This window comes from Mastomys coucha, unplaced genomic scaffold, assembly GCF_008632895.1.
Source record: "Mastomys coucha isolate ucsf_1 unplaced genomic scaffold, UCSF_Mcou_1 pScaffold12, whole genome shotgun sequence".
Taxonomy (NCBI): Eukaryota; Metazoa; Chordata; class Mammalia; order Rodentia; family Muridae; genus Mastomys; species Mastomys coucha.
Window position 1 is genome coordinate 36,450,797 of NW_022196894.1, and position 16,499 is coordinate 36,467,295.

Here is a 16,499-nt window from a genome sequence, read left to right on the forward strand (position 1 = left end):
AAAACTAGGAATGGCTTCTGGCACAGTGTAAGGCATGGTGTATGCCACTATTCCTAACACACAGAAGGTAGAAGCAGGAGGTTCAGAAGTTTAACGCTACCTCAACTATATAACAAGTTTGAAGGCAGCCTGACTTACACAAAACCATGTCTCAAGAAAAAAAAATGGTTAAAGATAGATTGTTGGCTCTTACTATTATTTATCATGCTAATTCTATTATAAAAGCTTGAGATATATTTTTGAAAACAAAAAACAAAACTGTATGATAATAATCATAAAAAAAAAAAAATCAAGTGTGAAGAATAATTTCTGGGGCCAGCAAAATGGCTCAGCAGGTGCAGCAGAAGCCTGACAAGCCGAGCCTAGCCGTGAAGCCTAGGTATAAGGCTGGAGGTGGCAGTGTGCACCTGTAACCACAGCAAGGGGAAATCAGCAGGAAGCTCGATGGTGCAGCACAGCAGTAGAAACAAGAGACCGCACCTCAGCAAGGGGAAGGGCAGGAACAGACTCCCGGAAGTTGTTCTCTGACCACCACACACAGGCAGTGGCATGACCACAGGTGTTCATTCCCTCTGCTCCCGACCCAATATATGAATAAAAAATTCAAATTCCAAACTTGTCTCCAAATTCTTGTTCTAGCCAGAGGAGGGAACTGTGTTCACACTTCTGGCCCTTCTCCATAACTTTTTCTATCTCTTCCCATCATGAGCACGACTATCTGCCAGGGCTTTACTTAGGCCAACTCTTACACTGTACCTGAAATCCTAATGACAACATGACAAGGCCAAATTTATCCTCGGTTGTTGATAGATCAAAGTCTTTTCAGTTCATCTGCATGTTATATTGGAAATGGCACTTTAAAGCACTTGTAGGTGTGGCCTTGATGAAATAAATGTGTTGCTGTGGATGTGGGCTTTAAGGCCCTCATCCTAGTTGCCTAGTAGCCAGTATTCTGCTAGCAGCCTTCAGATGAAGATGTAGAACTCTCAGTTCCTTCTGCCTGCCTGGCTGCTGCCATGCTCCCACTTTGATGATAATGGACTGAACCTCTGAACCTATAAGCCAGCCCCAACTTCATGTTGTTCTTTATAAGACTTGCATTTTGTCATGGTGTCTGTTCACAGCAGTAAAACCTTAAGACGCACCTCAACTTAAATGTATAACCTACCCAGATAATGCACAACACTACAATGAGTACAGACCAAGCACTTCAAGGAGGTAGAAGCTTTCACTTGAACATGAGATCATCCTGAGAATGTAAGTGGCTGCACTTAGGATGGGTGCTTACTGGACATTGGAGAGGTCGGTCTTTACTGGGATGTAGTGAACCCATGGCTTTAGTTGTGGGTAGAAGAACTCGACCCACTCATCACCAACATGGAAGACCAGCGAACCACACAAGAAGAGGTGTTTGAACCGGAAACTTGCAGCTACACCCCGAAAATTAAATAGATATCTGAAAAAGAGAAAAAACACACTTCATTTTGAATAGCTGCTACCAGGAACAGGACCTTCCCCCACCCCCCCTTCCCTCACTCCCAACTCTGCTTTTATGATTTCCCTCCTTCCCTTTCTAATTATATCTTTTACTTTATTGTTTGAGACTGGATATGCTGGCTAGTTGTAAACTTGACACCAACTAGAGTCATTTGGGAAGGATTCTCAATTGAGAAGCATCCTCTATCAGTTTGCCTATAGGCAAGTCTGTAGGGCATTTCCTTGATTCATTGACATGAGAGAGCCCAGCTCACTGTGGGTGGTGCCACCCATGGACACATGGTCCTGGGCTATATAAGACAAGAGGCTGGCTGAGCAGGCCATGGGAAGCAAGCAGAAAGTAGCACCCTCCATGGCCTATGATTTGGTCCCTGGCTTCAGGTTTCTGCCTTGAATTTCTGCCCTGATTTCCCTGGATGATGAACTATAGGCCATAAATTGATATAAACCCTTTCTCCCCAAGTGGATTTTGGTCATGGTGCTTAATTACAGCAATTAGAAACCCCAACTATAACATGGCCTCACGATTTACCTTAGGCTGGCCTCGGCCTCACAGAAATCCTCCTGCCTTATCCTCCCAAGTGCTGAGACTGGAGGCACTGAGCCCTAGTCTCAGTCTTCAAGGACACATCAGTATATCTCTGTGGAGTTTCCATAAATTCCTTGCTTTTCCTGGGTTGGAGCTGTAGGTTGTTCCAGGAATGTCAGGTAAACAAGAGGAAATAATTTCTCCAGAAAGAACTATATGAGGCTAGCAGCTGTGTGCTGGGTGGAAAACAAATAGGAAATAGTATTTCAAAAAGAAATAGTAAGTTTTGGTTTGGTTTGGTTTTTGTAGATCTCAGACATACATGAAAAAATTTGTTCCATGATGTACATTAAAAACAAAAAGTAAAAAATAAATAAAATTTTTTAAAGAACACAAACAAACAAAAAAAACCACCAACAACAAAAAACTTGGCTGTAATAATGACTCTGCAGGTGCTCCCATTAAATACCCAGAGCCCAGAGGGAGGAAGGGGAGAGCCATCCCCAGTGGGCTGTAGTAGTATGACCTCCACATGTATGCAGCGGCACACATGCACTCAGCATGAAATAAATACATGTAAAAAATATATTTTGAAAAGAAAAACCTCCGCACTGGGCATAAGGGAACATGCCTGTAATCCCAGCATTCGGAAGGTGGAGACAGGAGGATCAGGAGTTCAAGTTCAAGCTTAGCTATATACTGAGTTACACAGTAAGTCAGGCTCCCAATTCTTTTGTTACCCCTTGTGTAGTTCAAGTCAATGAGGGTCGCTCTTCCCAGACACCACCCTCTTCTTCCAAAGTGCAGGAGAACAAGCCTACGCCAATCAATCCTCAAAGGGAAGCTACCTGGACAAGCACTCTAAGAACAAGCTGTTCTCGTCTCAGCATTTCTCATAAATGTACCTGTCTCTAACAGAGGAGCACCGACCCTACCCTATGCTCTCAGTGGGTGTAGCCATTGTCCTTACCTCCACGTCCCATCCTAATGGTCCTCCAAGCCTCAGTTTACCTTCTTAGCCTATCTATCTATCTATCTATCTATCTATCTATCTATCTATCTATCTATCTACTTTGATTGATTGATTGATTGGTTTTTCGAGACAGGGTTTCTCTGTGTAGCCCTGGCTGTCCTGGAACTCACTCTGTAGACCAGAATGGTCTCAAATTCAGAAATCTGCCTGCCTCTGCCTCCCAAGTACTGGGATTAAAGGTATGCGCCACCACTGCCAGCCTCTTAGCCAATTCTTAGTGCTGGTGTTTCATTATGATGTTTGTCTGTTTGTTAAATAGTGGGAATGAACCTAGGGCCTCCTGTATACTGAGCAAGCACATGTCTACTACTATGGCCACAGCCTCATTATAACAGTTACTACTGGGATAAACATGTAACTAACTATGGGGGCAAGCGTTGTAGAGAGGTGATCCTGATATGTTAATTAATGGTTATCAGTTAAGGAACCATGTCTCACTCTTCTCTATAGTCCCCACAGGACTCAGGTCAGTGAGTCCTGAGTCCTGTGAGGCCCTGCAAGCCTCAGTAAAAGCCAACCAAATTAATTAACATGATACTTTAGGACGAAAGTGTCTAAAGTGAAGTATTCCAAAGGCAATATAGAAATAAGTAACTAGGCTGGGTGGTGGCAGCAGAAGCCAGCCTGGTCCACAAAGTGAGTTCCAGGACAGCCAGGGTTACAACAGAGAAATCAAAAAGTGGAAAGAAAGAAAGAAAGAAAGAAAGAAAGAAAGAAAGAAAGAAAGAAAGAAAGAAAGAAAGAAAGAAAGAAAGAAAGAGAGAGACAGAGAGAGAGAGAAAGAAAGAGAGAGAGAGAGAAAGAAAGAGAGAGAGAGAGAGAAAGAAAGAGAGAGAGAGAAAGAAAGAAGGGAAAGAGGGAAGAAGGAAGGGAAGGAAAAAGGGAGGGAGGAAAGAAAGAAAGGAAGGAAGGAAGGAAGAAAGGAAGGAAGGAAGAAAGAGAGGGAAAGAAAGAAAAAGAGTGAACAAACAGAGGAAGGGAAGAAAGAGAAAGAAGGAAAAAGTGGAAGTCTTACTTGTATTTGCAGTGATCTACAAGGTGCACATCCTTAGCAGCTGGCTTTCCCAAAGTATCCTGTAGGTGAACAGGAAGTTATCACTGCTAGCAAATTATGGGCAGATGCACTGTTAAAACATTTCACCAACATAACCTCATTTGAGTATCATAATAAATCTAACACTCCCAGGAGACATTATTATCTTCACTAGGTTTCAAGGTAGGACTTGCTCAGTGTCAACATGATCTTAAATAGCAACAATAAGGTATTTTACAGTCTAAACTCACTTGAAGTTATGCTAAGAGGACATGGTGTACAGCCCACCTCGTTCTGTATGAAACACACACACACACACACACACACACACATGGTTATAAGTGCTGGCTTATGGTTGAAATTCACAAAGACATATGTCAGGCCTGGAAAGTATCTCCAAATAAAAATGCAAGCCACTGCTGCCATTTCACTAGGTGGCATGACACTTCTCACAAAGCTCAGATCTGTGCAAGCCACTGCTGCCATTTCACTAGGTGGCATGACACTTCTCACAAAGCACAGATCTGTGGCCTGCCTTGGCAGCCCAGACTGTGCCTGTAATCCTGATAGGGGATTTTACTGTTGAAGTTAGGTGAAAGGTAGTAGCAGGATAATGGAGTTCAAAGTCACCCTCAGCTACACTAAAAAACTCACAGCCTGCTTAGGTTACAAAAGACCCTATCTCAAAATCAATCTAAAATCCAGCTTTCTAAATTTCCTCAAAGGAAAACAATGATGACGCAGACTGTGGTGGTTTGAATATGTTTGGCTCACAGGGAGTGGCACTATTAAGAGGTGTGGCCTTGTTGGACTAAGTGTGTCATGGTACAGACAAGCTTGAGGTGCCCTAGTGCTCAAGCTTCGCCCAGTGCAGAAGAAAGTCCCCCAAGACAGAACTCTTGGCTCCTTCAGCACCACGTCTGCTTGCAGGCTGCCGGATAAGGGACTGAACCTCTGAAACTGTAAGCCAGCCCCAGTCAAACGGGGCTTTTCCTACTAAGAATTGCATTGGTCATGGTGTCTCTTCACAACAATGACACCCTAACTAAGACACAGATCTAGCACACCAAGTTCTTATCCCTACTTGGCAGCATTCACCTGGAGCTGTCCATCCTCTGGTTGACCCTTTTCTCTTTACTTCCCTCTCTCCTGCCACAGAAGACACTGACAACATGTGCACTGAATTAATGCACTCTTTCGTTTCTTTTCTTTGGTTTGGCTGTCCTTTTCCTGTCTTGTTTTTCCAGACAGGGTTTCATAGCCCAGGCTAGGTTCAAAGTCACTAACTGAGGACCCCCTTGAAATCTTGGCATATTCTTGTTATCCAAAGGCTTCTTGAACTCATTTGCTCCTGTTTGATTAAAACTATATAAAATAGGCTACGGATGCAGCTGGAGAGAGGGCTCGGTAGTTAAAGGAGTACTTGCTGCTCTGGCGGAAGAGCTGGGCTCAATTCCAAGCATCCTCATGGCAGCTTCCAGATGTCCATAACTCCAGCAGTCACTGGGCACGTACACATGTGCACACCCACACTTGCAGGCAAAACACTCATACAAATAAAATAAAAATTTTAAATTAAAAAGTAATAGGTTAATGGTGTGTAGCTCAAGGATAGAGTGTTGGTCTAGCGTTCTGAGGCAAGGGTTCAAACCCCAGTAGAGCAACACAACAAAAATATGCAAGTGAAACTTATATAAAAAAATGCATCCATTGCAGATATACACTGAGGTTTTTCCCCACGAAGCTTAATGCTTTCTCCTTATAGGGTGTGTTGAAATTTCAAATGAGGAAATTAGGTCTTTAAGTTCTTCCTTATGGTAAGAAGTCTGTCAGGACAGATGAACCTCAGAGCTAAAGGCCACATTTTTCTGACTTTAAGGAAATGAAGATTCCTGGAACCTGGGCCCCAGATTTAGTCACTGAGCTCACTGTTTAAGCTCTCGGGATGTACTCTACGGCAACTGAGAACCATTCATGTAAACCAGGGATTGGTAAACCATAGCCCACGGCACCACGTAGTGGTACAGAACTCATGGACTAGATATTTTCATTATCAAGTGACTGGGGAGAGAATAAAGTGAAAGAAAAATATTTTTGATATGTGAAAATTACATGAAATGCAGATGTAGTGGCACATAACTCTAATCCCAGAACTCAGAAGAGGGAGCTGGATCTCTGTGAGTTTGAGGCCAATCTGTTCTACATAGTGAGTTCCAGCACAGCCAGAGCTTCATTATAACACCCATCACAAAAATAAAAACAAACAAACAACAACAACAAAGGTGGGGGTGCTGGATAGATGGCTCAGTGGTTAAGAGCACGGACTGCTTTTCCAGAGGTTCTGAGTTCAATTCCCAGCAACCACATGGTGGCTCACAAGCATTTGTAATGGGATCTGATGCCCTCTTCTGGGTGTGTCTGAAGACAGCTACAGTGTACTCAGATAAATAAAAATAAATAAATTTAAAAAGAGAAAAAGAAAGAAAAAAAATTATATAAAATTCAAATTTCACTTGAAATTCAGATTTTGGTTCCCATAAATAATAACTAGGAATAGTCACTCTGTGAGATCTGCCTCTGCTACTCTCACTCACGCTGCTCCAGCAGGCCATGCAGTAATGACCTGGGTAGCCCCACATTTACTATCTGGCCACTCACAGGCAAACTCTTCAGAGTTACTGACACTCGTCATAGCAGAGCGAATAAAGCCTGGGAAACGGCTAGTTACACATATGCTAACACCACCACACGGAACCTGCTCTACGCTCGTCTCACCACTGAGAGGAAGCCTAATCTCAAACTCTACCCCGATGGCAACGTTCTTAGAGCCAGCACTGCTGTGGTTCGATTCAGACGGTTGCTGATTACTTTCATAGACTTCCAGGCCTGGTTTTTGGTGTACTCTGCATCAACGAGTTTTGGATTTTTCCGAGATAGGAGGATGAGAGGATCTCTTTCTGGACTTGTCCTACAGAGAAAACACAGAACATAAAACTATGTGGCCTACACCGTAATGTTCCCAATCCCTACGCAGCATTTAGTGCCGGCTCTCCCACTGGCACAGATGGGACAGTAAAGAAAGAGGATCCTGGGAAGTGCAGCATGTTGGTTGCTCAGGCTACCCCATTTTACCCATCAAAGATAGGAGGTGTTGGGTCTTTCTTTGCTTACATCCAGGTTTGTTGTTTGTTTTAAAACGGGATCTCAGGTAGCTCATCTGTGGTAGTTTGAAAATGCTTAGCCCAGGGAGTACCACTATTAGAGGGTGTGACCTTGTCGGAAGAAGTGTGCCACCGTGGGGTTGGGCAATAGGACCCTCCTCCTAACCATGTGAGAGCCAGCCTTCTGTGTGCCTTTAGAACAAGATTTAGAACACTCAGCTCCTCCTACACCATGCCTGTCTGGATGCTGCATGCTTTGCTTTGATGATAATGGACTGAACTTCTGAACCTGGAAGCCAGCCCGAATTAAATGCTGTCCTTGTAAGAGTTACCTTGGGGCTGGAGAGGTAGCTCAGTGGTTAAGAGCACTGACTGCTCTTCTGAAGGTCCTGAGTTCAAATTCCAGCAACCATAGAGTGGCTCACAACCACCTGTAATAAGATCTGACGCCCTCTTCTGGTGTGTCTGAAGACAGCTGGAGTGTACTTACATATAATAATAAATAAATCTTTAAAAAAAGATAAGAGTTGCCTTGGTCATGGTGTTTGTTCATAGCAGTAAAACCCTGAGACACCATGCTACCACCAAACTCACTGTATAGCCAAATGTGGCCTTGAATTCCTGATCCCGATTAGTGAACTCTCAATCACTAGTATTGCTAGTGTGTGCTACCACATCTGGCCTGCATCTGATCTTAAGAGTATGATTGTACTGGCTAGTGAGTGACTGTTGCTGGGTGGGAGGGAGGGACTGCCTTTGAATGGCGAGTGGTTTGGCAAGCAACCCTCCTAGTTTGCTTTCTGTTGTGGTGGTAACACCAAGACCAAAAGCAACTTGGGGAGGAAAGGGTCTGATCACTTACATGTCCAGATCATGGCTCATCTTTCAGGGGATATGGGAAGAAACTGAGGCAAAAGCAGGGACCACTGAGGAAAGCCACTTATTTACTGGCTTGTTTTCAGGGTCAGGATCAAGTTCAGCTGCTTTTCCTTTTTTCTTCTTTTAAAGATTTATTTATTTAGTTAATGTATATGAGTACACTGAAGTGGTCTTCAGACACACCAGAAGAGGGCATCAGATCCTATTACAGATGGTTGTGAGCTACCATGTGGTTTGTTGGGAATTGAACTCAGGACCTCTAGAAGAGAAGTCAGTGCTTTTTCTTAACCGTTGACCCATCTCTCCAGCCCCATCAGCTGCTTTTCTTATACCTCCAAGGACCCCTGGCTGTACTTAGGGCAAGCGCTACCCACCATGGGTTAGGACCTCGCACATCAATCACCAATCAATCAGGAAACTGACCATTCAGACATGCCTACACACCAATCTGACTGAGTATTTTGTCAACTGAAGTCACCTCTTCCCAGGTTTCCCTAGTTTGGGTCAAGTTGACAAAAAACTAACCACCACAACTGAATTCTTTAGTCTCTAGATTCCGCCAGTCGAAGTTTCTATTGTTAGTGGTGATGGTGGCTGCTTTGAGATAGGATCTCACTGTATAATCCTGGCTGGCCTAGAACCCACTATGATCAGGACATCCTGGAACTCACTATGTAGACCAGGCTGGCCTGGAACCCAATGTTAAAGACAACTTGCCTCTGTCTTTTAAGTGCAAGATTACAAATGTGCATCACCATGCCTGGCCACCATTCCACATTAATTTAACTATCTTAGTTTTTCCTTTGAGCAACAAGATACATTATACCCTTAATGGAACATAATTTTACCCACTGCCTGGACAAACATCGTTACCACAGGTCAGAAATGATAATCACCTTGATCCTCGGAAATATGCTGTAGAATTTTTCTTTTCCCATGGCCATTGCGCTGCTGACCTAAAAATACAGATTTTTGATTAGTTTGGGGGCTTTTCCCTAGACTATGTATGTTTTAACCATTTCTGAAGGTTCGTTCGGAATGTTGTACTTTTAAATAAATCTGATCAAGGCTACTAAAACAAGCCTGAACAAAAGCACAAGCCCTTTTGTTAGCATTTCAACAACCTGAAGGAGCTTGCCAGAAATAGCTACAAGTTCACCAACCCAGTCACATTAACTTACCGAAGCAAAAGTGCACTATTTAGTTGGCACAAACAGGGTTCCCTGTTTCTCTCTCTCTCTCTCTCTCTCTCTTTTTGGTTTTTCTAGGCAGGGTTTCTCTGTATAGCTCTGGCTGTCAGAGTCCCAAGTGCTGGGATTAAAGGCGTGCGCCACCACTGCCCAGCGGACCTTGGACTTCTTAAAGCTTCAAGAAGTGCTCTCAAAAAAAAAAAAAAAAAAAAAAAAAAAAGAAGTGCTCTCAAAACAATAGTCCCCAAAAACACAGCAGTTAGCAAGTATCATGGTGACCAGCCTTCCTCGCTGACCTCCTAGCTCATATCACTTTAACTGCCTTTGCAGAAGTCTCTACAGCACTTTCCCCTGAGAAGGGAAGGCTGACCTGGAGTAGATGAGGGGCTGTGTTCTAGAAATGGAGAATGCAGGCTTTGGACTCTAGAGGTCTAGGTAGAGTCAACAGTGCCAAGCTTCTCATTCACTCACTGAGAGAAATGCTTGGGATTTCCAAGGCCCCCAGATAACCTGGCCCACCCTTTCACCCTTTGGTTTCCAATTCTTTGACAGGGTCACATGTAGCCCAGGCTGGCTTTGAACTCTTGTTCCTTCTTCCTCTACCTCCCAAGTGCTAGGAGACAAGGCAGTGCCAATATTGCCCGGCTTTCTGTGGTGCTGAGAAATAAACCAATACTGTGTGTGCTGGAGAATCAGCCCGCCAACTGAGCAACATTTCTAGTCCCATCTTTTCCTTTCATTTGGAACAGGATCACACTGTGTACCAAAGGCTATGTGACCCAGCAGCCCAGGCTGGTCCTGATGCCCTCTTCCTGCTTCAGCCTTCCAAGTGCTGGGATTATACCAGGTGTTTGCCACCAGGCCTGGCTAGCATTTTCTTTTTCTTTTGTTTTCTTTGAGACTGGCTCTCACTATGTAGCCTTTGCTGGCCTAGGGCTCACCACTTAGCTCAGGCTGTCTTTGAACTTGCACTGAGCCCCACCTGCTTCTGCTTCCTGAATGCTAGGATGGCAGGCTTGTATCACCCCTTGTGACAACTCTTACCTGATTCTCCAGCCCAAGGCTAGAACCATTTCTCATCCCCCTGAAGTATAAACACTATACACTGGTTGAAGGGCTTTGTCTCTTTGTATTCAATGGGAAATGACACAAGCATTGTTTCAAATTCTATGGTAAGGCATAAAGATGAAAGCATAAGATCAAAAGCATAATATCTGCAATCCCCTTACCCATAACAGCTACTATGTAAGACTCCAGTGAAGAAGTTCTCGAGGCTGGAAAGAAGGCTCAACAGTTAAGAGCATGTACCGTTCTTGCAAAGTACTGAGTTCAGTTCCTAGTACCCACGTCTGACAGCTCACAACTGTCTCTGACTCCAGCTCCAGAGGATCCAACACCCTCTTCTTGCCTCTGCATTGTGCATAACCCCACATAGAGACACACATAATTTAAAAGTAAGAAATAATTTAAGGGCTGGTGAGATGGCTCAGCGGGCTCAGCTCTTTCGAAGGTCCTGAATTCAAATCCCAGCAACCACATGGTGGCTCACAACCACCTGTAATGAGCGCTGACGCCTTCTTCTGGTATGCCTGAACACGGCTACAGTGTACTTATTTGCAATAATAAATTAATCTTCGGGCCTGAGTGAGCAGGGTTGACCGGAGTGAGCAGAGGACCTAAAAGTCAATTCCCAACAACCGCATGAAGGCTCACAACTATCTGTACAGCTACAGTGTGTACTCATATACATGAAATAAATAAATACATCTTTAAAAATAAAAAGAATTTTAAAAAAGAAAAAGGAAGAAAAAAAATTTTCTTTCCACAGCTCTATGTTGTGGGATATACCTGTAAGTCCAGCCCTTGGTAAGCAAAAGCGGAAAGGTGAATCATTCACATCATCCTCTGTGGCGTGGGAACCTCAAGTCAACCTGGGCTCTGTCTCAAAAACAAATAAGGACACGTGCATTCTAGATCCTTTCTGTCCAGCTCTCCATGTAGCTGAGTCTCCCTCCTGGTTCTCATAGTGCTAGACACTGAGGTCAGTACCCTGTGCATTCTAGGCATGCACTCTATCACTGAACCTCCTGGTTCTCATAGTGCTAGACACTGAGGCCAGTACCCTGTGCATTCCAGGCATGCGCTCTATCACTGAACCACAGCTGTAGCCCTCGTGGGCACTGATTCTGTCTGGGCTACATCTGGAAACATTTTTGAGGAACTGTAACTGGCATTGAGTGGGCAGAGGCAAGAGATGTTAGGTATCCTGTAAGGAACAGGCCAGCTCTTTACCACAAGGAATTTCCCACCCAAATAGCAGTACTACCGAGACTGGCACGCGTGCTCCGCGGAACAGAAGACAGGCCTTCGGGGGTTTTGTTTTGTTTTAACACTTTCTGTGTTTTAATCAGTTCCCTTTGTATCTCGGGCCACACTCGCAGGGAAATGTCAAATTCAAGGTGACCTTGTTCTGTATAGCAAGACCGAATATACGAGCAGAGAGTCTTCGGAGTAATGTAAATGCTGTATAAATCATGAGTGTAAAATATAGCTGCTTTAGCCGGGCGGTGGTGGGGCGTGCCTTTAATCCCAGCACTTGGGAGGCAGAGGCAGGCTGGATTTCTGAGCTTGAGGCCAGCCTGGTCTACAGAGTGAGTTCCAGGACAGCCAGGCCTATACAGAGAAGCCCTGTCTTTTGTTGTTGTTGTTGTTGTAGTTGTTGTCCTAAATCAGAAATGCCAGTTTCAGAACACGAGAGAACATGAAGCCAGTGATGTCAACAGAGAACTCCACTGACTCCTAAGAGCATTCATTGTCTGAGGACCTTCCTGAGTAGAAGGCTGAGGCTACCGCTTTTTTTTTATTTTTAAGATTTTATTTATTTATTATATGTAAGTACATTGTAGCTGTCTTCAGACACCCCAGAAGAGGGCATCATAATGGTTGTGAGCCACGATGTGGTTGGTGGGAATTGAACTCAGAACCTCTGGAAGAGCAGTCAGTGCTCTTAACTGCTGAGCCATCTCTCTAGTAACCTGAGAAACCCTGTCTTAAAAACCAAACTAACAAGGTATCTCTCTCCCGCTCTCTCTCTCGCTCTCCCTCTCGCTCAGAGAGAGAGAGAGAGAGAGAGAGAGCACACAAGCAAGAGCTGATTTAGAAGTTTAGATGATCAGACCCTGAAAAGCATGGTAGGATGGAATCAATAGGCTAAGGCATGCCTCTGTTATGAACAGAAAGGATTTGGAATACACTTGTCATTAATATACCTAAGGATCCACTACAACCCATCATTAGCCCCAAATACCAAGTACACTCCCAAGTAATTTTTAAAAGCCAGGCAGAGCAGTATCTACCTTCAATACTAGTACTTGGGAGGGCAGAGCCCAGTAGATTAGGGGTTTGAGCCCAGCCTTAGCTGATGGCACGTTCAAAGCCTCGGTTACAAAGGGAGACCTGGAGAGATGGCTCAGCGGTTAAGAGCACCAACTGCTCTTCCAGAGGTCCTTGAGTTCAATTCCCAGTCACCATGTCGTCATGGTGGCTCACAGACATCTATAATGGGATCTGAGACCCTCTTCTGGTGTGTCTGAAGACAGGTACAGTGTACTCATATAAATATTTTTTAAAAAAAAAATGAGGGTTGGCAAGATGGCTCAGCAGGTAAGAGCACTGACTGCTCTTCCGAAGGTCCTGAGTTCAGATCCCAGCAACCACATGGTGGCTCACAACCACCCATGATGAGATTGGACACCCTCTTCTGGTACATCTGAAGACAGCTGCAGTGTATTACACTGGAGCGAGTGGGGCCAGTAGAGGTCCTGAGTTCAACAGCAGCCACACACATGATGGCTCATGGCCATCTGTACAGCCACAGTGTACTCATATACATAAAATAAATAAATCTTAAAAAATAAATAAAATGAGACCCTGTTTCAACAAATTATCTATCCGTCCTTACAATAAGGTCAGTTGATTTGTTTTCATTATGATAGCAATTAAAAGTACGATGGCTCATATCTATAATCCCAGAGAGAGTGAAACAGGATTACTTGAGTTTGAGGCCAGGATGGGGTACTGAGTTAGACTCTATCTCAAAATAAATAAATAAATAAATAAATAAATAAATAAATAAATGCTAATTCTCTCTTAAAGAATGATTAAAATGTAAAAAAAAGATAAATAGGCTGGAGAGGCGGTTCAGTGCTCAAGAGCACCTGGTGCTCTTGCAGAAGATCAGGGTTCAGTTCCCAGCGCTCACATGGCAGCTCAGAAACCATTTACAATTCCAGGTCCAGAGGATCTGTGCCCTCCTTGAACTTCTGTAGGCATACATGTAGCACACATGCAAACATGGATGGAGACACTCCTACACTTAGAAAATGATCTTTAAAAAGCTTCAACACTCTTACAATCCTTCCCTTGGAGGCCCTGCTGACAATCTAGGAGAGACTCTTCTGCCCCTTTCTGACAGGCAGTGAATTTTTCTATTTGGAGACAGGGTCTTATGATTTCGAGGCTGAGGTGAGGTTGGCCTTGAACCCCCTACCTCCATCTCCCCAGCACTGGGATTACGGGCATAAGCCACCATATGCAGTGCTGGAGGTCAAACCCTGGGTTTCACACATGCCAGGCAAGTGTTCTACCAACTAAATTATATCCTTAGGCCCAACATGAATATTTATACACACACAAAACTGGCTATGCTATTAACAGTCTCCTGGCTTTTATGTTTTGTGTGTGTGTGTGTGTGTGTGTGTGTGTGTGTGTGTGTGTGTGTGTGTGTGTACTTTTGTGTACAGTCACCTGGAAGTACATATTGGTCCAGAGGAAGATAACAGATAATCAATCGTTACTCCCTTGAGACACGGTCTTCACTGAACTTGATGCTCATCATTTTGGCTAGACTAGCTCACCAGCGAGCTCGCAGGATCCACCTGTCTCTGTCTGCCTCCCTGGACACGGGGACACAGGTACATACAACCATACCTGAATTTTACATGGATGCTACAGATCCAAGCTCAGATCCTCATGTTATACAGCAAGAACTCTTACCTACTAAGCCATCTCTTGAGCCCAGGCAGTAATCTTAAATTAATGACTCTATTCTACTGATTACTTCAAGAAAACTCCCAGAGAGGAAAAAACAAAACCTTTCTAAAGGACTTACCTTAACAGATCTTCTCTGAAGAGGTCCCACCGGCCAAGACCTGTAGGATAAAGTGGCCACACAGCAGGGCCCCCTTCCCAAAATGTCCATGCAGGATACATGATATCATGGTACTCCGATGTCTTTGAAGGAAACAGAAAGGCACATTCTATGTAAGTTTTGGAAGAGAACGAGAAGTAGCTGGCTGCATTCTTTATAGAGTTGGGACAAATGCCTGGACTGCCACCTTCTTTGCCTAGAGGTCTAGATTCTAGGCATTAGATCTGGGAATACAATACAGCTCAGTAATACAGCGCTTACCTAGCGCAAATGAAGCTCTGAGCTGAACACCCAGCACCGTAGAACAAAAACGTCTCCTTACGCCTAGACTACAGGCATTTAAAGGCAAGAACTACCATGGATTAACAGTAGCAGACTCAGCAAGTGATCTCTGAGTCTGAGACTAGCCTGGTCTTTAGAGTGAGTTCCAGGACAGGCCTGTCTCAAAAAAAAAAAAAAAAAAGGTGATAGACCCCCTGAATCCCAGAAATTTTAATCATATTAATCATTAAGGTCAAGTTTTTCAGTTCCTCAAAATTTTGGAGGATTTCCTTTTTTTTTTTTAAGTGTGTGAGAGATAATACTCCCAATTATGAATAATCAGTTCTGTCAAAACATAACTACTGTTACATCCTGGTGTTTCCCTGCTTTACCAGTTCTTAGTTCTTCCCCAGGGGGTATTTTGAGAGTAAGAATCAGGAAATACCATTAATTACAGTCCTCTGAATGCCGACCCTTCCCTTTCACCATTATAAGTGAGTGCTCTACTTAATATGTTTTATATTAAAGGCACATTTATTGGGAAGCTGCTCTTAAGTGAGGTCACAAGCTCCAAGGACAGAGGCCAGCAGGAGGAAGAAAAAGAGAGAAAAAGCATGCACACAAAGAGAGAAGAAGGAAGAGGAAGAGAAGGAAGAGGAGAGAAAGAGAGAGAGCGAGAGAGAGCAGTGTAATGAATATTTAAAAAGCACGACCTGGTGTTACCCAACACTGTGTGTGTCAACGTTGACCTCACACTGGCTTGTCAATAAATCCTCGGCTGCTCATTGATCAGCAGGGCCAAGGGCAGAACGGGAGAATACAGGTAGAGTCTAGTCATAAACATCTCATGGGAAGAGTTGGTGGTTGCTGTTTTGAGACATAGGATTTTGCTGTGTAGCCCTGGCTGGCCTGGAACTTACTGTCCAGACCAGGCTGGCCTCAAATTTAGCGATCCATCCACCTCTGCCTCCTCAGTGCTAGAATTACAAGGGGAAGCCACCAAGTTCAGCTCACAAATGTTTGGTAAAAATTGAAACCCCTTGTCCCCTCTTCATGGCTACCTCTATTTCCTGACTACCTGTAAGTCTCTAATCCACTGTTTCTTCACTTCAATGCACACCTCATGTGTGAGGTGCTTGCCTGACTTCTCTCAAATACTTAGAAATCAGCATAGAACTCATCAAGCATTCCCAACAAAGCCAAGGCTGGAGGAGTCTAATTCCTCCCTTGGACAGCGCAGTCAATGACTATGAGAAACAGAGGGAAGTAGAGATGGAAACAAAGCGAGTAGACCTGTAGTCACATTGGGACCAGGCACTTTTGAGAAATCAACAGGAACCACTTGCAATGCAGGAAATAAAGCCTAGAGAGAAAGTAAACTGTGACAGAGGAGAAATGGGGTGGCTGAGAGATAGACTTTGGAAGTGTTTGCCTTGAGGGCATTGACGACCAAAGTTCCAGCCCCCAAGCCTAGGAAAAGCTGGGCACAGTGGCACAGAATGGATCCCTGGGGCTTGCTGCCCCGTAACCACACCCCAAGTGGCTTAATCAATAAGCCCCAAGACAGACTCAAAAAACGGAGGCAGGCCGGGCGGTGGTGACGCACGCCTTTAATCCCAGCACTTAGGAGGCCAGCCTGGTCTACAAAGTTGAGTTCCAGGACAGCCAAGGCTATACAGAGAAATCCTGTCTCGGGGGGGGGGGAAC

At 44.2% G+C, this 16,499-nt stretch overlaps 1 protein-coding gene across 2 annotated transcripts in view; it reads right to left on the bottom strand.

Moving 5' to 3' along the window:
- The window catches only part of Poglut1 (protein O-glucosyltransferase 1), a 25,469-nt gene that overhangs the window by 3,217 nt on the left and 5,753 nt on the right, over positions 1–16,499 (bottom strand). For both annotated transcript variants that reach the window (XM_031363866.1, XM_031363867.1), the window contains exons 5-9: positions 14,493–14,614; positions 9,029–9,088; positions 6,961–7,060; positions 4,075–4,133; positions 1,289–1,456 (exon numbers count right to left, since the gene is read on the bottom strand). In XM_031363866.1, coding sequence (XP_031219726.1) covers positions 1,289–1,456; positions 4,075–4,133; positions 6,961–7,060; positions 9,029–9,088; positions 14,493–14,614 — 509 coding nt within the window. The remainder of the gene's footprint in view (positions 1–1,288; positions 1,457–4,074; positions 4,134–6,960; positions 7,061–9,028; positions 9,089–14,492; positions 14,615–16,499) is intronic.